This window comes from Schistocerca nitens, chromosome 3 (genome assembly GCF_023898315.1).
Source record: "Schistocerca nitens isolate TAMUIC-IGC-003100 chromosome 3, iqSchNite1.1, whole genome shotgun sequence".
Classification (NCBI taxonomy): domain Eukaryota; kingdom Metazoa; phylum Arthropoda; class Insecta; order Orthoptera; family Acrididae; genus Schistocerca; species Schistocerca nitens.
In genome coordinates, this window is record NC_064616.1 from 783474495 (window position 1) to 783497507 (window position 23013).

General features: G+C 44.2%; 1 protein-coding gene across 1 annotated transcript in view; it reads left to right on the forward strand.

Moving 5' to 3' along the window:
- Nucleotides 1-23013, forward strand: part of LOC126248797 (serine proteinase stubble) — a 229920-nt gene that overhangs the window by 60460 nt on the left and 146447 nt on the right. The window contains exon 2 of the mRNA XM_049950187.1: nt 8563-8670. Coding sequence (XP_049806144.1) covers nt 8577-8670 — 94 coding nt within the window. The 5' untranslated portion in view covers nt 8563-8576. The remainder of the gene's footprint in view (nt 1-8562; nt 8671-23013) is intronic.

The following is a 23013-nucleotide window of genomic DNA, read 5'->3' on the forward strand; positions in this document are numbered from 1 at the left end:
TCAAGTACATCGCCGTTGTATAGTAATAAATGTACAGTAATGTACAGTAATAAATGTACAGTAATAAATTTATATATGTCGGATCAAAAAGCCCAGGTGTGAACCCAAAGCTATCGACAACCATCTTATAGATTTTTATAAAATGTCCTTAGCTGAAGAGCGTTGTATTACCAGCTGGGTAGGGGGTGCAATATACAAATACAGAGTGGATTGCATGTTTGACAGTGTGCAATACAGTTTTGGTGTTTTAAATCCTAACAAACAGTACTTACAACATGCTTCTCTGTACTTTCTACCAATCACTACCATGTGGTGTCACCTAACAACTACCTCACAGAACAGTTGCTGCATGGCTTTTAACAACCTTTTGCTATATGGCTATTGAGGTAATAGGGATACATGCAAGTTGACTGCTGTCTTTGATACTTTCCTGGAAAAGAGAAACATCTGCTTCTAAATTGACAAGGATCTGCGTTAAAGGATGATAGTAAGTAGATGGAGTGATAGGTTAAGAGGGGTTGTAACAAGGTATGATTTAATTGTAGACTGGTGATGCATTCTAGAGAGAGGGAGATATTGCAGCAGGCCATTTATCACACATGTAACAATTTTTCTCCGTTATTCTCCTGGGTTGCATCAGTTGTGCAGTATAACTTGCGTTCGACTTTTATGTAATTGCGTGTTCTGTGCGTGACTTAGAGCTCTATCTACCAGGAATCATTAACAGCAAACCTCTCCATATCACAGTCACCAGGGGACTTCCAACGCATGTGTGGAATCATGGCCATCGATGGGAAACCTATTTGAACACCCTCCTCTAGATGAATGAAGATGTATGCAAAGTACTCCTTTCCTCTGCCACATTTTGGAGATAAATCGAGTCTTCAATTTTATAACTGCAGTGACAGGGGTTTGTGAGGTCCTGCGATCCCCATTGATACTTTTCCTTGACAAGTGTTGTGTGTGTGGAAGAGAGTGTGTTCTGTTCACAGTGCTAGTGCAGTATGACGTGTAATTTCACGTATCAAACACCACTGCTATGTGTTTCTGTTTATGTTCTATGATCATTTATCTCTTCACAGCACCTTCTTGGCATGGAATCCAGACATTACAACAATTTTTTTTGTCAAGTCTTATGGGACTTAACTGCTAAGGTCATCAGTCCCTAAGCTTACACACTACTTAGCCTAAACTATCCTAAGGACAAACACACACACCCATGCCCGAGGGAGGACTCGAACCTCCGCCGGGACGAGCCGCACAGTCCATGACATTACAACAATTATACAAAATTAATAACAGAAGCGATTTACATAAAATGTTTCAAGCTCCTTCCACCTAGAGCTCGATGTCAGTATGCAGACAGTTTTCGATATATCTAACAGAGTTCTCTACCTGGTGATATTAGTGAAGTTTTTTTTTTAATGCACCGCAATGCAGTAGCAAAATCGTCGTCCTTCTTCCAGTTCCTGTATAATGTGATGTCTTCCTAATTTCCCCAATAAGAAACACCATAACTCATCATACTGTCTTTTCTACTATGTTAGGAATCAGGTCTCTCCATTCAAGCACACACTTTCGCTGGATCCTACGGAGATGTCTTTTAATGATTACAGACACTAGCTAAACATATTTGTGGCACTCTCTTATCTCGGAACAAGCCACTTTTTTCGAACCTATCTGATAAGCACCCGATACAGCAAAACTCAAGTGTGATTTTAGACAATCTCTCTGCATCTTGTTACTGTTCCTAGGTCTCTGCCCCAACATCCATGCAGCTTTGTCCATGTGATCGTTTCAATTTAAGTCGGCACTGAGCGGAAGTTGGAGAGTACTACATCAACCACCTTCTGCATCCCATGGAGAAATTTGGTGAGCTGAGTTAATGCTACAGGACCGTGCTTTAATCACTTGATGGAAACACGACATGTCCGAAAGAACAGATACCATCTTCATATAGTTAAGGCTCACCGGCCATTGACCTTCTTCTTCTGTGCTGTATACACACGAATTGCCCGAACTCTTACGGGACTCGGTAAGATTGTCTGCTGCGAGTAATGAGTGAATGGGCAGGGGCACTACGAATGTAGTGTGGGGACATTAAGTTGGGAATGTGGGTCTCACGGGGAACGTGCAAGGAATAAGTCCCTGCAGTCGCACTATCCTCTGTGTCCTCGGTGACTGAGCTGGAGCCGGCACGGTAGCTCAGGGTGTTCGGTCAGAGGGCTGCTCGCCCTCTGTAATAAAAAGCTGAGTAAAGGAATCAACGATCAAATTGAACGGATGTCTTGTGACGTCCGCCCAGACCAAACACAACGAACAATACCGAACCCCCCCCCCCCCAAAAAAAAAGCGTCTGCAATGTAAGCAGGAGATCCCGGGTTCGTGTCCCGGTCGGGGCACACATTTTCAAAAATGGTTCAAATGGCTCTGAGCACTATGGGACTTAACATCTGTGGTCATCAGTCCCCTAGAACTTAGAACCACTGAAACCTAACTGACCTAAGGACATCACACACATCCATGCCCGAGGCAGGATTCGAACCTGCGACCGTAGCAGTCGCGCGGTTCCGGACTGAGCGCCTAGAACCGCGAGACCACCGCGGCCGGCCACACATTTTCAACTGTCCCCGTTGATGTATATCAACGCCTGTCGGCAGCGTAGGGTCTTCATTTGATTATCATTTCAGTTCGTTACTTTGTTTATGTTGGCTGAAAGTTTTAATTATATCGCTTCCTAACATTATATGAGGAGGCTTGCCTCGAGCAACGATGTGCATTATTTGCGAGACGATCACTGTATTCGTTTCTGGAAATCCAGCTCTGACTGTCTGTTTTTCAAATACAGTTTGCTACCACAGTGCTCTAACTTCCACTTTACATGAGAGAGTAAATCACGTATTAACCTGTTTAAAATTTAAACACAATCCAAAAAGGAAATCGCAGTAGGACTATTACAAGTAAAGCCGGGACCTCGTTACAACTATCTACTGTCGTGCATCTGACGTGATTTGAGGATCACATAAACCTGTAACACAAAGATACGACCACGACTCGATTCAGGCTACTTCCTAACGTAAATCAGGTTTTTTATAGCACCCTCATGTAGCGCTTGGGCAGAGTACCATGTACTCACGAGACACGATAAAAGCTGCTGATCCATTTCATTGTCGTTTATACATCTTCACGAGAGTAATTTTCGAATTTATCGGCTGTTTGCTAACTGATTTGATGATCTGAAGCACACAGTATCCATAATGGAATTTTAAGCTTTGTTCCCGTGCTTACAGAAAATAACGATGAATTAAAGAGTGTCGTCCTTCTTGTCAGACCTTCGGACGTTAGAGTCTTCCCTCGGGCATGCGTGAGTGTGTTGTCCTTAGCGTAAGTTAGTTTAAGTTAGAGTAAATAGTGTGTAAGCCTAGGGACCGATGACCTCTGCAGTTCTGTCCCCCTGGGAGTCCGCAGCCCGTGGTCTTGCGGTAGCGTTCTCGCTTCTCGCGCACGGGGTCCCGGGTTCGATTCCCGGCGGGGCCAGGGATTTTCTCTGCCTCGTGATGACTGGGTGTTGTGTGTCTTTCATCATCATTTCATCCCCATCGACACGCAAGTCGCCGAAGTGGCGTCAACTCGAAAGACTTGCACCAGGCGAACGGTCCACCCGACGGGAGGCCCTAGCTACACGGCATTTCCATTTCCATAGGAACTTACGACAAAAAATCTTGTCGGAACACAGTTTTTGGTTTGTCTAATCCTCAAACCATTCACAAAGATGTCCGCCCTCTTGTAAGAACACAGTTTTTGTTTTGTTTAGTCCCTAAACATGTTTCACCAATTGTATATCCGGGATTGTAAAACAGTTAAGATCCTTAGACGCCAGAAAGGCATCCGGCCCAGACGGTATCCCCGTAAGATTTTATGTTTACTACGCTACAAATACAGCACCATTCTTATCCGTTACCTATCAGATCATTGGAACGTCGGAAAGTTCCACAGGACTGGAAGAAGGCCCAGGTCATAGCAATCTATGAAAAGGGTAGAAAATCGGATGCACATAATTACCGGCCAATTTCACTGACATCGATTTGTTGTAGAATCATGGAACATATTTTGTGTTCAGACATAATGACCTTTCTAGACTCTGAGAAGCTCATCTGCAAAAAGCAGCACGGTTTTAGGAAACAGCGGTCATGCGAGACACAGCTGGCCCTCTTTGTGCATTATATACAACAGGCTCTAGATACCGGCTCCCAGGTTGATGCCATATTTCTCGACTTTCGAAAAGCGTTCGACTCAGTTCCGCACTGTCGCTTGCTACAAAAAGTGCGCGCTTACGATCTATCCAATGACATATGCCGTTGGATAGAAAGTTTTCTAACAGACAGGGAGCAGTATGCAGTCCTGAACGGGGTAACTTCAACACAAACAAGAGTAACTTCAGGTGTGCCCCAGGGCAGCGTAATAGGTCCTCTGCTTTTTACGATTTACATAAACGATCTGGTTGATGGTATTGACAGCGGCCTTAAACTGTTTGCCGATGATGCTGTAGTCTACAGGAAAGTAGTATCACACGAAAGTTGTGAACAAATCAATGAGGATTTGCAGAAAATAAATACGTGGTGTAATGACAGGCAGTTATCTCTCAATATCAGTAAGTGTAACCTACTGCGTATAACAAGACGAAAATCCCCATTAATGTATGAGTACAATTAATGATCAGTCTTTGGAAGCGGTAACATCAGTCAAGTGTCTGGGTGTGACTATTAGAAATGATCTCAAATGGAATGATCAGATTACACAAGTAACGGGTAAGGCGAACTCTAGATTGAGGTTTATAGGTAGAATCCTGAAGCGATGCAGTTCTTCCACAAAGGAAATAGTTTACAATACGTTAGTTCGTCTAGTCTTAGAGTATTGTTCGTCTGTATGGGACCCTTACCAGTTGGGTCTGATTCAAGAAATTGAGAAGGTCCAAAGAAGAGCGGCAAGATTCGTGACTGGTACATTTAACCATCGCGAGAGCGTTACAAATCTCATAGTAAGTTTGAGGTGTGACACACTTGCAGATAGACGACGCGCTAAACAGAAGGGGATGCTCACTAAATTTCGAAATCCAATCTTCGCCGAGGCTATAGAGCATATATTATTACCACCAACTTTCAAATCGCGTAATGATCATCATACAAAGATAACGGAAATAAGAGCTAGTACTGAGGCGTTCAGACAGTCGTTTTTCCCTCGCGCGATCCGCGAGTGGAACAGAGGGGGGGGGGGGGGGGGGGAATTTGACTTTCGCGCGAATTATGCCCTCCGCCACACACCGCTTGGTGGCTAGCGGAGTATATATGTAGATGTAGATGTAGCTGATTTCTGTTGGCAGCTACAGGTCACACATAATGTAAAAATAAGGGGCTTCTGAAGACTATCTAGCTATTTCCACGATTTTTGCTGTATTCTTCCAGTCGTATTGGTATAACGGTAGTGCAACGATCGATTTAATTGAGAAGATGTCCGCCCCCGGTAGCTGAGTGGTCAGCGTGACAGACTGTCAATCCTAAGGGCCCGGGTTCGATTCCCGGCTGGGTCGCCGAAGTGGCGTCAAATCGAAAGACCTGCACCAGGCGAACGTCTACCCGACGGGAGGCCCTAGCCACACGACATTTCATTTCATTTCATTTCATTGAGAAGATGTGATCGACTTAATTGAGAAGATTTCACATCGAATCCATGCCTCTACTCATTAGTTGTCATTATCATTTGACTATGTTATGTGCGAGATTCAGGCAATCTTGCGTTACAGTATGACTATTTCGTATGTTGTTCTCTCACTTACGTCACATTTATAGCTGTTATGAACACATTTACCAAAATGTCAAGCGAATGCCAATTTTCATGTACCAATCGATAGATACACTATTTCTACTGCTGATTGAGCTATCAAACGCTCTGTTTTATCATATTCAGATTAGAAAGTTTATACGTAATTTCTTGTCTTACAGCCATAAAGTAAAATAAGTACATTGACAAAAAAAGTTAAGCACGCAGAGAACGTGGTCGAATGTCAATGTAACTTCGCACATGTACACGCCTCTAGAGACCTGAAGTCGGAGTTACACAGTGAATCAAATAAAACAAGCTTTAATGTGTTGGTTGGCACGACTGATTGTAAAATATCCATGAATAACTTTTTTATATTTACACTTTCTGCAGACCATGTATCATATACAAAACATAGGGTTGCTAACAAAACAATCTGCACACAGTGTAGAAATATATTGTACTTTATTTTTGCTTATTTGCATGACATACATTCATCCTCTTGCTAGAAAATGCACAAAATTGTTACACTTGTCTCATTACATGTTCTTGTTGAAACATAAATTGTTAAAAATATAATAAATAAAAAATTACAAAAAAGTCTTTACAAATTTTAAAAATGTTGCAAGACATTCTTACGAAGTATGAAACTTTTTGAAACAGTTTCTTTCCGAAGTAAAGCACAAAAACACCATACATTCAGAACAACCCATTCCTCTGCATCTTGATCTGGTTTTTTTTTTTTGTACCTATTTCTGGCATGTGCAAAACAAATTTGTATCTTTTGGCCATTGTTGGTATTGGGTGAACTAATCTTCTTTTCTTTTCATTGTCCTCTTCCCTTTCTTCACTTTTCTCTTCATCACCTGACTTTTCATATCTATCTGGGTTGTTTGTGTTTCTCTCTGTGGTGCTGAACATCAGATTTTCAGCAGTGTTAGCGTCAAAGACCTCGTCCAGATGCTGATCTGTTTCTGAATCAGATAGATCTGTCAATAATATTTAGATTTACATTTTTAAATCACATTTGGAAGGTTTTATTTGTATAGAAAGCATTAAAAATGCCTATCCCATTATTAAAGTTGTGAAATGCACACAAAAAAATAATAAAATAACGTTGAAACAACGAATGAACAATAGAACATGCAGCCGACCGGCATTTGGTCACAGGCATATGAAATGTAGTCACAGAGACGCAATGTATCAAATATGATACATCTAGTAAAATACGATTTCTCAGAAGTAAAGTCGTCTTTCACGCCACTTTCTTTGATAGAATTATAGTCAGGGAAATTTTAACAATATTTTAGTACAGCTTTAGAAGTAAATAAACGATGAATTAACAATACTAATCTTTCTGTCTTGAAGCCATGCTTACTCATCCGAAACACACTTGTTACTGACTGCTCCTGACACCTAGTGGTCATTCTGAGAACTATGAATAGGCTGCCTGCTTGTTCAGCAAAGTGTATCGAATACGATACAGTCGATGCTTTTACAAAAACTGGCACAAATTGTGTAGGAACATCATTTGAACGGATGTACCACATGTGATACAAGGGGTCTCTAGAGGATAAGGGCGCCAGGTGCTGACTGATAACTGTGAAGAACACAGACGTGTCACATATTTGTATGAGACTGCCTTATCAGCATCTGACAGAGCTTGAAATGGGCCTCATTGTGGGTTCTCTATTTGGCCCGCTGGGCGGATCGTGCAATATCTAGAGTTTTGGGGCCTTTGGATGAAACTGCGGCCTGTTGGACTGCATGGAAAGGTAAGGGCAGGCATACGGTTCCTGCCGACTACGTCTGAACACAAGGGAGGATCGTCGATTACGCACCAAGCACATCGTAACCCCTTCACATCTGCGCCTGCCATATTAGAACAAGTAACGGACCCCCTGTAACACTGTGTCATCCCGCCCTATTCCTCGGAGACTAGCAGCAGCCGGACTAGGAAATTACGGTCCCATTGTGTAGGGTGCCGTTAAAATCACAACACCAACGGCTACGTTCGGAGTGGTACCGAGACAGGCAAGCGTGGACTGTTGATGAAATGCATCCCCCTGTGCCATTCTTCCAAAGCTGTGTTACTCTTGGCATCATGGTATAGGGAGCAATCGAGTATGACTTCAGCAGGGATTGAGGAACACTGACGGCATAATGGTATGTCACGGACATTTTGCGTCCACGTGTGATACCTCACATGCGACAGTATTGTGGTGTTATTTTTCAACAGGACAATGTTCGTGTTGTTTTCTTTGTTCGTCAACACACGGCACCTGCCTCTACGAAATGTCTGCGTGATGTTGAGGTACTCTGTGGCCATCACGGTCCCCAGATGTGTCCCCAGCAGAAAATATGTGAGGGCATTTCGGATATCAACTCGGTCCTAGTACCAGTATCTTGATTATCAACCACCAGCTACAACAGTTGCGGGCCAGCTTGCCTCAAGAGAGGATAGAACACATGACCCCTTCCCAACTGAATCAGTGCATGCACCCAGACTAGAGGGGGCACAATGTCATACTGCCAAGTTCTTTGTAAGTCTGACTCGATTTTATATTTACTGAAAGACTATCACATACCGTCTCATCCGGTGAAGTTTCATTACGTTTCCTCGCCCCCCCCCCCCCCTGAATACTTCACTTTTTTTGTCGGCGATGTAAAACGCACAGTGCACAAATCGACATGTGTGTAACGGAACTGCAGCAGCTGTAGTAAGGAGAAGGCGTGCTGTTGCAGGGCTGGAGCGAGCCATGAGCGCGTGGCGGCTCGTGGTGCTGCTGCTCGCCACGGTCATCGCGTACTCCAGCCCCGCTGCCTCTGCCTCTACATACGCCTCCAGCTCTGGTGAGTATGCAATGGACATACTATCGGCGACAGTGCTGCCAAAGCACAGTTAATAAACACAGCATTCCGAAATTCCTTCATCAAAGAAGACGAAGTAAATATTCCAGAATTCGAATCAAGAACAGCAGCAAACAGAGTAACGTAGAAATAGATATCCTCAGAGTAGTGCAGTGCACTTAAATCACTTAACAAAGGCAAGTCTTCCGGCCCAGGCTGTATACCAGTTAGGTTCCTTTCAGAGTATGCTGTGTAATGGTTCTTTATTTGCGAAACCATTACCACCCGCCAACCCTATTTTTCGATAGCGTAGATTAATGAATATTTTTCTACGTAATGTCTCATATTTTTCACTCTATTCAAATTTGGTTTCGTTTTTATATGTATGTACGTCGATATTTTTAGATGTTGAAATCGATATAATATCTAGTGTGAATATCTTTGTACTTATTGTTATCTTTGATGCTGGCCTGTGACTTTTGGCGCGGAAGCGTACAGAGTAGTCAAGTTTTTCTGTTGAATATGAACAGTCTTGACTTTGTGTTGGAAATGAATAGATGAGTCTGAGTTGTGGACAATGAAAAATATTGTGAGTTTTATTAAGAGCAGTAACGTCTGCGAAATTGTATGATGAAGTAATGTTTTGAACATGAGAAAGTATAAAAAGTTTAATAAATGTGAAAAGTGAGTGTCAAGAATTATTTTCAAGTGACCATTGTTTAAAAAACTATGAAGCTCATTGCAATGAAAAACATAAATCATCAAATTAATCCTGAAAGATTGTCTTCGGAAGTTCTTCAAATCGGCGTAATTAACATCCGAGTGCCTTTCGCACCAACAGCGATAGTCATGCTACCTAGACAACATTTTTAATTACGAGCCAAAGCCAGAGCGAGATCGTCGTTGGATTGCAAATACAAGATAAGTGATATTATTGTTTATTTTCTTCAGTAACTGTAATCAGTCCGCAGCTCGTGGTCGTGCGGTAGCGTTCTCGCTTCCCGCGCCCGGGTTCCCGGGTTCGATTCCCGGCGGGGTCAGGCATTTTCTCTGCCTCGTGATGACTGGGTGTTGTGTGATGTCCTTAGGTTAGTTAGGTTTAAGTAGTTCTAAGTTCTAGGGGACTGATGACCTCAGATGTTAAGTCCCATAGTGCTCAGCGCCATAAACTGCTTCCGTATTACTAGATTTCTGGAAGGCTTTGACACTGCACTACACAACAGGCCTGTAGTGAAATTGCGTGCTTATGGAATATCGTCTCCGTTATGTGACTGGATTTGTGATTTCCTGTCAGAGTGGTCACAGTTCGTGGTAACTAACGGAAAGTCATCGAGTGAAACAGAAGTGATTTCTGGCGTTCCCCAAGGTAGTGTTATGGCTCTTTCCTGTTCCTTATCTATACAAACGATTTAGGAGACAATTTGAGCAGCCGTCTTAGGTTTTTTGCAGATAATGCTGTCGTTTATCGACTAGTTAAGTCAACAGAAGATCAAGACAAATTGCAAAACGATTTAGAAAAGATATCTGTGTGGTGCAAAAATTGGTAATTGATCCTAAATAACGAAAAGTGCGAGGTCATCCACATGCGTGCTAAAAGGAATGTGCTAAACTTCGATTACAAGATAAATCAGTCAAATATAAAGGCCGTAAATTCAACTAAATACCTGGAAATTACAATTACGAACAACTTAAATTGGAAGGAGCACATAGAAAATGTTGTGGGGTAAGCTAACCAAACACTGCGTTTTATTTGCAGGACAGTTAGAACATGTAACAGATCTCCTAAAGAGACTCCCCACATTACGCTTGTTCGTCCTATTTTAGAATACTGCTGCGCGGTGTGGGATCCTTACCAGATAGGACTGACGGGAGTACGTCGAGAAAGTTCAAAGAAGGGCAGAACGTTTTGTATTATCGCGAAATTTGGGGAGATGGTGTTTCTGAAATGATACAGGATTTTGGGTGGCCTTTTTTTTTTTTTTTTTAAAAAAAAGGTGTTTTTCATTGCGGCGGAGTCTTCTCACGAAATTTCAGTCACCACCTTTCTCCTACGAATGCGAAAATATTTTGTTGACGCCGACCTATATAGGGAGAAACGATCACCATAATAAAATAAGGGAAATCAGAGCGCGTACGGAAAGATATAGGTGTTCGTTTTTCCCGTGCGCTGTACGAGATGGCAGTAACAGAATTATTGTGAGGGTGGTTGGATGAACCCTGTGCCAGACATTTAAATGTGATTTGCAGTGTACCCATGTAGATGTAGATGTAGGTCCTTCAACTCTTCTGCTGTCCACGGATGTCAAGAAATACCTACTGTGCTCTCTCGAGTGGTACTGTACAAAAATGACGTGACTCCCTCGCTGAATGAACAAATAAACGACTGATACGACCACACAATATCCTTCTACATTTGTCTTGAAAATTGGCGAAATAAGCGTGTATATTGATCTGCGGTGTCGGCTTCTGTAGCTGAGTGGCCGGTGTGGCTGACTGCCATGCGGGTCCACGCCAGAGATTTTCTTGGTGTGAGGACCGGAGCGGGGTGCACTCATTGTCGTGAGGCGAACTGACAAACTACTTGATTGAGAAGTATGAGCTCCAGGTCGCGTAAACACAACAGCTGGGAGAGCGGTGGGCTGAAATCACGCCCATCCGTACCGCACCCAACGCCGCCAGTGGCTCAAAAATGGCTCTGAGCACTATGGGACTCAACTTCTGAGGTCATCAGTCCCCTAGAACTTAGAACTACTTAAACCTAACTAACCTAAGGACATCACACACATCCATGCCCGAGGCAGGATTCGAACCTGCGACCGTAGCGGTCTCGCGGTTCCAGACTGTAGCGCCCAGAACCGCACGGCCACTCCGGCCGGCACCGCCAGTGGCAGATGATGGCACGGATATCCGTCGGTACCTATTGGCCGGCCACGGACTGTGGACAGAATTTACGAGGTTATTGATCTGCGGTACTGCGCTTATTGGTCAGTTTAAAATTCGTGTATAGTATGATATCTAATAGCCCATCCACCAATTCGTGTCTCATGTATTTGGTACCGACTCAGTTTACACTAAATAAAAAGTAAACTTATTCTCAGCCCGGTGGTTGGTTTGAAAGCCGTAGTCCTTTACTAGCCATGGACCTTCGGAGGTGGTATGCTCTTGCCTTGCTCCGAATTTTAAACTGACTTATCCAGGCAGTTATAAGGGTACGTACAGTTTAATGTCAACTCCAAACTACGGTGGCATTTGTAACTTTCACTTTACAAATTATTGTCAGACGTGAAAGAACCTATAACTAACAGAAAAAAATCGTAGGATCGGATGAGTATTTAGCTCTGGGTGCTTGTATTGGTAGGCTGCCACTAGTCCACTTGTTCACTTAAGCATACCAGTTTACATTGACAGAAAATAAAAAAAAAACTTCTGTAAGGACGTAACATAGAAATACCATACTTGTGTAATGGAATAACAGAAGGTAGATGTAATGATTCGAAGCTCCGTTCTGTGTGTGGTGGACGGCGCACTAACCACGCACTGACCATAAAAACCCTTAGCCTATAACAGCAGCACTAGCAAGCTAAAAGAGTGATCCGTTGGTTTGAAGACTATTGTGTTATTTAAGACTGCAGACATGAAAGGGCGACGTCACATTTGTCCGGCACGATGTAGGAGAGCTGATTGTGAAGGAGCCGGCACACGGACCGTGCTTGCGAACATAAACGTTGAGCGTGCCGAGTTCAACGTGCTGCTGAACGCTCAGTAACGGTGCGGCTTGTGCATACGGTACTTTTTCTCAACGTGATGTACACGATCGTAGTGGGCTCCAGCGGCAGTTGTCTGTATCTAGCTCGCACACCACACTGTTTACGAAACGGACGGGCCTTAAATTGCGACGTTAGCTCAATTAAAACGCACATTTGCTCCATTTTCCATACGCTAGTCATGTTGTTAGGGCGAAAAGGAAAGTAGGATGTCCAGTCAGTAAGGAAATCGGCTTATAAAAGTTCCATTACAAACAGTGCAATACAGATTTACAATAGTCTGCTATGCAAATGTGGCATGGAATGCAGCTCCACCCTGCCGCGCGGTCTAAGGGCGCCTTGCCACGGTTCGCGCAACTCCCCCCATCATAGGTTCGAGGCCTCCCTCTAGCATGGTATGTGTGTTGTCCTTAGCGTAAGTTAGTTTAAGTTAGATTAAGTAGTGTGAAAGCCTAGGGACCGATGACCTCAGCAGTTTGGTCGCATAGGAACTTACCACAAATTTCCAAATTTTTTCTGGTCCACCCTCCTTTTATAACATCCTAAAGATCCTCGAACGCCATGCACTCAGCCTAGCCTTTCGAATCAGCATACCTTCTCCCACTCGCATCCTCCACCAACTTATAAAATTCCCCTCCCTCCTCTCCCATCCTGAACATATTCGAATATTCTACGTTACGCGTAAACTCGACGCTACCCATCCTCTCGTTTCCCCCCTGCTCACTGAGCCTAGTACTCCGCCGCTCCTCTACCACCGTATTCCCCCAACACTACACCTCCATTCTCTCCACGTCCCCTACCAACGAAATTTTAATCGCCTTCCCTTATTCGACCACGAAATCCGCCCTGATGTATACCCGTCCTGCCAGATCTAAACAGAACCTACCCCACCTCCCTCGGTCAGAGCTCCCTTCCTCTCCATTCCTCTCCACCCAGGGGGGCGCAGAAAGCTATGCGCAGAAAGCAACGTGTTTTCTCACAAGGGAACCTCCCCATCGCACCCCCCTCAGATTTAGTTATAAGTTGGCACAGTGGATAGGCCTTGAAAAACTGAACACAGATCAATCGAGAAAACAGGAAGAAGTTGTGTGGAACTATGAAAAAAATAAGCAAAATATATATAGTCCATGTGCAAGATAAGCAACGTCTGGGACAATCTGCGTGCAGGAGCGACGTGGTCCCGTGGTTAGCGTGAGCAACTGCGGAACGAGAGGTTCCTGGTTCAAATCTTCCCAAGAGTGAAAATTTTTCTTTCTTTATTTTCGCAAAGTTATGATCTGTCCGTTCGTTCATTGACATCTCTGTTCACTGTAATAAGTTTAGTGTCTGTGTTTTGCGACCACACCGCAAACCCGTGCGATCAGTAGCCGAAAGGACGTGCCTGTCCAATGGAAACCGAAAACATTTGATTGCAAGGTCATAGGTCAACCGATTCCTCCACAGGAAAACACGTCTGATATATTCTATACGACACTGGTGACGGCATGTGCGTCACATGACAGGAATATGTTGTCGACCCACCTAACTTGTACACTTGGTGAATGGGTAAAAAGATTCTTCTACCTTGCCCAATTTAGGTTTTCTTGTGGATGTGATAATCACTTCCAAAAAAGTGTGAAAACATAAGACTTTGTCACATAAACTGCAACAAATGAATGCAACAGTTTCACAGTCGCACAGTTTTGTCTGTGCTCTGTCAAAACATATGTTTTTAACGTTTTCAATTTTTTCCGTGTGTAAACCGTCAAATCCTGCATATGTCCAAGCAAATCTGAACATGTCCTGGAATTTTGGAGAGCGAAGATGATTATATGTGAGTGCCTGAACTTTGATAATTGTCTGAAAATAAAAATTAAACTTTTCTCCCGAGGGAAGACTTGAACCAACAACCTATCGCTCCGCAGCTGCACACGTTAACCACGGGACCACGGCGCTCATGTGTTTACACTCACCTGGATGTTGCCTATCTTACACATAGACTACTCAGTTTGTATATTTTGCTTATTTTTTCATAGTTCCATACAACTTCTTCCTGTTTTCTCGATTGATGTGTGTTCAGTTTTTCAAGGCCTATCCACTGTGCCAACTTATAACTAATTCAGAGGGGGGTGCGATGGGGAGGTTCCCTTGTCAGTTGTGCGCATGACGTCACGGTGGAAGCAGCTGTGCCAAGCAGTACACAGTTCGAATTGTGTGTGATTGTTTTTCTTGTGTTGTTTTGTGTTTGAAGGAGTATTTTGATTGAGTTCTTTCTTCTGAGGTACTCAGTCAACAGCGGAAACATTCGGAATTCGGGAGTGTTAACAGTTTTTGCTGTAATTGATATTTGATTCGGAACTGAAATAGTTAGCGATAGTGGACAGCGGGATCAACATTGTGTTCGCCAGCTCTACAGTTTATGGTTCGTCCTGTGAAATTCTTATTGGAGAATCTACAAGTGAGTGAGAAAATTAATTTTTACAATGCCAGGCTGTGCTGTTACTGGCTGTTTTTCCTACAACCGGAGCACAAAGGGAACTGACGTAATGTATCACAGTTTCCCGCGTAATGAAACATTACAAAAACTATGGTTGTCGAAATGTTAAGGCAGTGTAAATGTTGTGCATGCAAGAATATGTTCTCGCCATTTCGCAGAAACAGATTACTTAAGGTATTTACAGTCTGAATTGCTTAATTTGCCCCGAAAAAGAATGCTCAAGCCAGATGCAGTTCCTTCGTGCAATTTGCCGTGCAGTAGTGCGACTGTCAATGTGTCACCCGCAACAAGAAGACAGAACCAAACGGTATAAGAAACGAGAACTACATAAGAGATCTCTGGAAACTCTGGAAAAGCTGTCACCAAATAAGAAACATCATAATAAGAGCACATGTACAGATGACAGTTTTTTTTTTTTCAGACACAGATAAAGTTACTTTGATGAATACTATAGCGGCTTTAGAACGCTGTTCTTACAAACAAGTGTGTGCAACTTCGAGCTCTTAATTAAATTTATTTCAATGCGATTAAATGAATAGTTTCTGATTTATCTGAGCCGAGGTTTCGAATTTCAAGTGTGTGTCAGTGTGGTTGTGATCTGATATTTTACCGATGTGTGAGGCATAAGCTGCGAAAGAATATAACTCATCAGTTTTAACTGTAATATTTTAGCAGTAGAAAAGCAGTTTAGACATCTCAGTTCTGGTATAAACAAAACCTTCCGCCAAAAACTTGACGTAAACACGCATGCCGTGTCGTCTGCTTCTGAGCGCTTGCTTCCACGCTGACGTCACTAGGCCAGCCAATAGCAGAGCAGAGCGCTTAATGCCCAACCTTATTATTTAGTAACCTTGTCTCCACCCACATTCTAAGTCTTGGTCCGGAACGGCATCCTTCTTCACTCTCCTGCATTCCTACCTCAAATATCCACCCATGCAAACACCCTCCTACACACTATCCCAGCTGCTACGTTTCAGTGATACCTTGATACCCCTCTTCCTGGGTGTCTAGGTCCATTCATCATTTCACTCTTGTACGTCTCTATCTTAATCAGCCAACACACCTGCATTTTACTTTTTAACTTATGCAATTGTTCTTCTGTCTGTTCTCTTTTGTGAAACATTCATTTGTGGTTTCATCTGTGTCAATCTTGTACTTAATCAACAAATCCACATTTATATATTATGCTATAATTCGCTTTGTCAACCGCCATGTCAAGTTTTATAATACGTTTTAAACATTTTACTTATATGACTGAAGAGCGGTGACAGCCCGGCCCCCTCCTTGCGGCAATAAGGGGCGACGGGAATGAAATGACAACAGAGGAAAAAAGTAGGACAGTTCTCCACATAAGACAAAATTATTTCATCATTCTCATTTTTAGTAAAATTCTAAGGTCATTCTTACTTGATCACTGTATCCTTTTAGCAGCAGAGTCTTTACAGCTTGTGAAATATAAAACTTAACCAAGAAGGTGCAAAATATCTTACTGCAAGTAGTGCACGCTCTCCTGTAGATTAAGCCAGTCGATCAAACTCAGTCCTCAGAGAGAACTCATTTATTAAACTAATAAGAAAGTATCAGAACCTATTAGAAAACACGAAGGCTAGTAAAAATTTTTTTGGATTCACTGAGATGAGAACCAGCAACATATGCCCGAATAATTTTTTAACCATCAACATGACGTTTCCTGTCATTTTATTACAACAATCATACAATTAACGAGAGGTTTTCGAGAGAACTTCAGTTTGCTGATGCTTAGAAACGGCACACATAAATATGTGCTTCAAATGAAAGCCAATAAGGTGTCCACAGCTCGTGGTCGTGGGGTAGCGTTCTCGCTTCCCGCGCCCGCGTTCCCGGGTTCGATTCCCGGCGGGGTCAGGGATTTTCTCTGCCTCGTGATGACTGGGTGTTGTGTGATTTCCTTAGTTTAGTTAGGTTTAAGTAGTTCTAAGTTCTAGGGGACTGATGACCATAGCTGTTAAGTCCCATAGTACTCCGAGCCATTTGAACTAATAAGACGTCTCCCGACCTTCTGCTGTAGAAAGATGGAGTGCATGTGAACCAGGTGGCGTTCTTCCATCTCATTTCCAAACGCACGTTCAGAATACCTTTCATGCTAGATATTACACGGCACGTTCAAAAAGACTCTCCAAGGTGCTTTTTCCACGCTACGACGTCAGCAAATCGAGAAACTCAACGGTCGAATGGTCGGTCGGTGTGCCGACGAGTTTAGGCACGATTTACACTGAGGCTACACGATATGCGATGTGACTCGCGATTTGACACAGGAGCAACCCGATTCGGAGGAGCGCATAGGAACGTAGTGGAAGCAAGTTAACGGGCCCGCACTGGGACGACAACGATGTAACAGCGACACGCAACTCTGTCGTATCACTCGGCACAACACGGAGTGACGATCGCTGCACTCAAGTTGTTTCATACGATACACAGACAGGCAAATATAAAGTCAACCAATGCGCCTAAAAAGCTGTTTTGTGTTGACGAAGAAAAGCTACTTGAGTCTCTGCAGTTAGTTTCACAGTAAAAGTTTTCGCGTAAAAAGTTAAAAACCAATGTTTTGGGATTCGCGCATGTTCTCCGCTATTCAGTCTTTCCCATTCGATTTTGAGAAAAATATTATGTAAAAAAATTATTTTTTCGCATCTTATAGTGTTACATCGCGGCTAGATAATAATCTAAGTTTTCTTTTCGTTATTGCCCGTCGTTATTGTGGCACTGCGAAGTTATGTAAAACGCCGCGCATATGTTGGAAAGTCTACAGAGAAGAATGTAGTCACTAGCCAGGTTACGTCTGATGCATTTTAGATCGTATGCTGTTGTATACAAAATATAGGTAACGTATCGAAATTGTTTTTAGCGTGGAAGGAGGGCGATACCTCTTTCCATTCTCGAGAAAATACGTGAAATGCAGGGTGGTTAGAAAGAATCTAAAAGGTTTGTAAGGATGTTGCAGGGTAGGTTGTGTTGAGAAATAATTGTTAAGAAAAGAATCGATACGCTCCGCCGTTTCCGAGTTTATTAGCAGTGAAGTTAGCCAATCAAGCCGTCGCGCGGGCAAATTCAAGAGGCCTACCAGAGACGGTGTCGCCAATCGTGTTATTCGTTTGATTTCCTAAAACCGAATAAGAGAGCGATAGAAAAATTGGACGTGGGACGGTAGTAGGAATCGAACCCGAGCCAAAGTCTGACCAGTACCGCGCGTTATTGTTTACAGCTATGAGAACAACTGACATTAATTTCATCTGGCGGGCCGCTTGAATTTACGTGCGTAATGGCCTGAGTGGATAACTTCAGTGCTAATTAACTCGGAAACGGCACAACGTATCGAATATTTTTTTAAACAACTGTTTCTCAGTACGATCTAACCTGCAACACCCTTGCAAGCTTCTAACCACGTGCCGCACGCGAGGCTAATGCCGCCTGCTGTGTGGAGGTCACAACTGCCTCGAGGTTCTCGTTTTCATTTACTGCCGATATAAGCCGAAACTGGAAATGAAAAATTAACTGAAATGGAAAGACGCCGGGAGTCATCACCTGATGATGCGAACTGGAAGTTTTCTGTGTATGTTCCCTGATTGCTTGAAACTTTGTGGCAGGCGTAAGGTGAACAGAAAGCTAAATTCCTTTTACTTCTGAATGAGCAGCTGGTCGAAACCAAAGAGGACGTGTCGGGATTTTCTTTACCTTCATGGGCTTCTTACATTTCTTCAAAAACATTGCCTATCCCTATATAGAGTTTCTAGACCAGTGCTACATCTGATCTCACTTCAAATCCAGCAACATTTCTTCCGAACGCTGCTGAACAATTGTGGAAATCCTATTTTTGTCAAACTGTAACCATTAGTTATCTACGTACGTACGTATGTAAGTGCCACACTGGGTAATGTATCATACTACGTGGTCTTATAAAAACTAAGCTTTTAATAGTGGCATTTTAAAGTCATTCACACACTTTCACCAATTTATCTTATTGTAATGAGTAACTTAACAGAAGAAGAAATAGCACGTAGAATATTTTTTGACTGTTTTGTCAGGATAGCTGATGGCAGTTGCTCAAAAAAGTAGAAACTGTCAGGATTCATTGTGTAGAATTCGTGGGATTTGTTTTCGTGTTTGATATTTACAACACCGTACAGGCGCAGCCAGTGTTTCCTTTTCTTTGTTATAAGGTGTAAAACTTTGCTTCCGCCTTTTGCCGATAGGTGGCGACAACGGTAAGTAGCGGTCGAAAGAAACAGATCGCTGACGTTAGGCAGTTAGCTTGGACCTCGGTGAACACAACCTCATTCAAACATAGTCGATTTGTGTCTGCATCATAAAGTTGTTCTTGATTGAAAATGTCAGTTGCGGGAGGTGTTACTGTTTTGTTTCAATATGAAGAAAACAGCGGCTGAGTCTCATCGAATGCTCTCAAGTACGTATGGCAAGGACGCTATTAGTGAAAGAACGTGTCGTGAGTGGTTTCAACGCTTCAAGATCGGCGATTTTAACGTCGTAGACCGGTATAGTGGTGGAAGAGAGAATGTTTTCGAAGACGCAGAATTGGAGACATTGATGAGTGAAGACTCGCGTCAAACTCAAGAAGAATTGGCACGAAGAGTGGGAGTGACACAGCAAGACATTTCTAGACGTCTCAAGGCTATGAGCATGATTCAGAAAGAAGGAACTTGGGTCCCGTGTGAGCTGAAATCAAGAGGCGTTGAACGGCTCTTGTTTGTTTGTGAACAGTTGCTTCAGAGGTAAAAACGAAAGGGATTTGTGCATCGCACTGTGACCGGGGACGAAAAATAGGTTGATTACGATAACCCTAAAAGCAAAAAATAATGGGGGTATGCCGGCCATGCTTCCACGTCGACGGCCAAACCGAATATTCACGGCTCCAAGATCATGCTCTGCATTTGGTGGGACCAGCTCAGGGTCGTGTACTATGGAGTGTTAAAACCAAGTGAAACAATCACAGGTGCTCGTTATCGAACGCAATTAATGCGTTTGAGCAGAGCATTAAAAGACAAACGGCCGCAATACGACGAGAGGCACGATAAAGTGATTTTGCAGCACGACAACGCTCGACCCCACGTTGCAAAAGAGGTCAAAACGTACTTGGAAACGTTAAAATGGGAAATCCTACCCCAACCGCCGTATTCTTCAGATATTGCTCCCTCTGACTGTCACCTGTTTAGATCAGTGGCGCATGGCCTGGCTGACCAACACTTCCGATCTCACGAAGTCACAAATTGGATCGATTCGTGGATCGCTTCAAAAGACGAACAATTTTTTCGACTCGGGATTCGTACACTGCCCGAAAGGTGGGAGAAAATAGTGGCCAGCGATGGAAAATACTTTGAATGATACATGTGTAACCAATTTGTTTCATTAAAGCCTCAAATGTTGGGGAAAAAAACGCGGAAGCAAAGTTGTACACCTTATAGTTTCTTGAGTTTTAAGTAATGATAAGCCACAATAACGTCGTCTCAGAAGAGCTCATGAACGCAACTGAAAATAAAACAGGAACGCGGTCCTTGGTGTCTTGTTGTTTGTCGTATGGCGAATCACATGATGCATTATATTGCATATTGTATCGCCACAGCGGGAACACGAGTGTCGCACCGATAAGCGTCGCGTCCACATTTATTGCAACGTGTCATATACACTCCTGGAAATGGAAAAAAGAACACATTGACACCGGTGTGTCATACCCACCATACTTGCTCCGGACACTGCGAGAGGGCTGTACAAGCAATGATCACACGCACAGCACAGCGGACACACCAGGAACCGCGGTGTTGGCCGTCGAATGGCGCTAGCTGCGCAGCATTTGTGCACCGCCGCCGTCAGTGTCAGCCAGTTTGCCGTGGCATACGGCGCTCCATCGCAGTCTTTAACACTGGTAGCATGCCGCGACAGCGTGGACGTGAACCGTATGTGCAGTTGACGGACTTTGAGCGAGGGCGTATAGTGGGCATGCGGGAGGCCGGGTGGACGTACCGCCGAATAGCTCAACACGTGGGGCGTGAGGTCTCCACAGTACATCGATGTTGTCGCCAGTGGTCGGCGGAAGGTGCACGTGCCCGTCGACCTGGGACCGGACCGCAGCGACGCACGGATGCACGCCAAGACCGTAGGATCCTACGCAGTGCCGTAGGGGACCGCACCGCCACTTCCCAGCAAATTGGGGACACTGTTGCTCCTGGGGTATCGGCGAGGACCATTCGCAACCGTCTCCATGAAGCTGGGCTACGGTCCCGCACACCGTTAGGCCGTCTTCCGCTCACGCCCCAACATCGTGCAGCCCGCCTCCAGTGGCGTCGCGACAGGCGTGAATGGAGGGACGAATGGAGACGTGTCGTCTTCAGCGATGAGAGTCGCTTCTGCCTTGGTGCCAATGATGGTCGTATGCGTGTTTGGCGCCGTGCAGGTGAGCGCCACAATCGGGACTGCATACGACCGAGGCACACAGGGCCAACACCCGGCATCATGGTGTGGGGAGCGATCTCCTACACTGGCCGTACACCACTGGTGATCGTCGAGGGGACACTGAATAGTGCACGGTACATCCAAACCGTCATCGAACCCATCGTTCTACCATTCCTAGACCGGCAAGGGAACTTGCTGTTCCAACAGGACAATGCACGTCCGCATGTATCCCGTGCCACCCAACGTGCTCTAGAAGGGGTAAGTCAACTACCCTGGCCAGCAAGATCTCCGGATCTGTCCCCCATTGAGCATGTTTGGGACTGGATGAAGCGTCGTCTCACGCGGTCTGCACGTCCAGCACGAACGCTGGTCCAACTGAGGCGCCAGGTGGAAATGGCATGGCAAGCCGTTCCACAGGACTACATCCAGCATCTCTACGATCGTCTCCATGGGAGAATAGCAGGCTGCATTGCTGCGAAAGGTGGATATACACTGTACTAGTGCCGACATTGTGCATGCTCTGTTGCCTGTGTCTATGTGCCTGTGGTTCTGTCAGTGTGATCATGTGATGTATCTGACCCCAGGAATGTGTCAATAAAGTTTCCCCTTCCTGGGACAATGAATTCACAGTGTTCTTATTTCAATTTCCAGGAGTGTAGTATACCGTGTGGTATCGTTGTGAACTCCGCCTAAGTGCGATGCAAGGAATGTGTACTTGCTCGTCGTCCTGATTTGGTCAAGTTCACGCCTGGATCGGTGCCTCCGACAAACAGTCATTGCCAGTTTCACCGTGTCTACACCACAACTCAGAACTAATGTTCCATCCAGAGTGTGACCTAGCGGCATTAGGAACCATTTGCTGAAAGCTAGGCTTCGAGCATAAATTTAATCGTTAGGCATCCGTCCAAATATCATCATTGTTCAACTCGCCTTTCTGTTGATGATGGCAGTTTGCCTGTGTGGCGTCGGCGAGTGTAGTGACAGGATAAAGCTGCCTTCAACTCGAAGGTCGGCTTCAACGTAGCACCTAGCTAGGCATGGTCCTAATGGAGGTGACTAACCGTTGCTTTCTTCCGATCTTAGAGCTTTCTTACCAAAAATGGTACAAATGGCTCTGAGCACTATGGGACTTAACATCTATGGTCATCAGTCCCCTAGAACTTAGAACTACTTAAACCTAACTAACCTAAGGACATCACACAACACCCAGCCATCACGAGGCAGATAAAATCCCTGACCCCGCCGGGAATCGAACCCGGAAACCCGGGCGTGGGAAGCGAAAACGCTACCGCACGACCACGAGCTGCGGGCTGCTTTCTTACCGCTCCAGTTATAGGGGCATTTGCAGCTTACCATGAATCCCGAACTACGGCGCAACTCGGCGTTTATCACATATACAAATTGTTGTCTGGAATGAAAGAAGTGACAAATGACAGAAAAATATCCTGGGGCCCGCTGGGGATTGATTGCTGGACTTCGGGGACTGTAGACTGATACACAGGAATGTCTCGGGCAATGGAATAGTCTAAAATGCTGCACACTTCTGATGTCTGCTGATGGAACACTAAACAGCACAAGATACAATTACCAAATAAGCAGCAACCAGTAGCAAAATCATGTTTTCTTTATTGCAAAAGTAAATAAGGAAAACATGATTTTGCGACC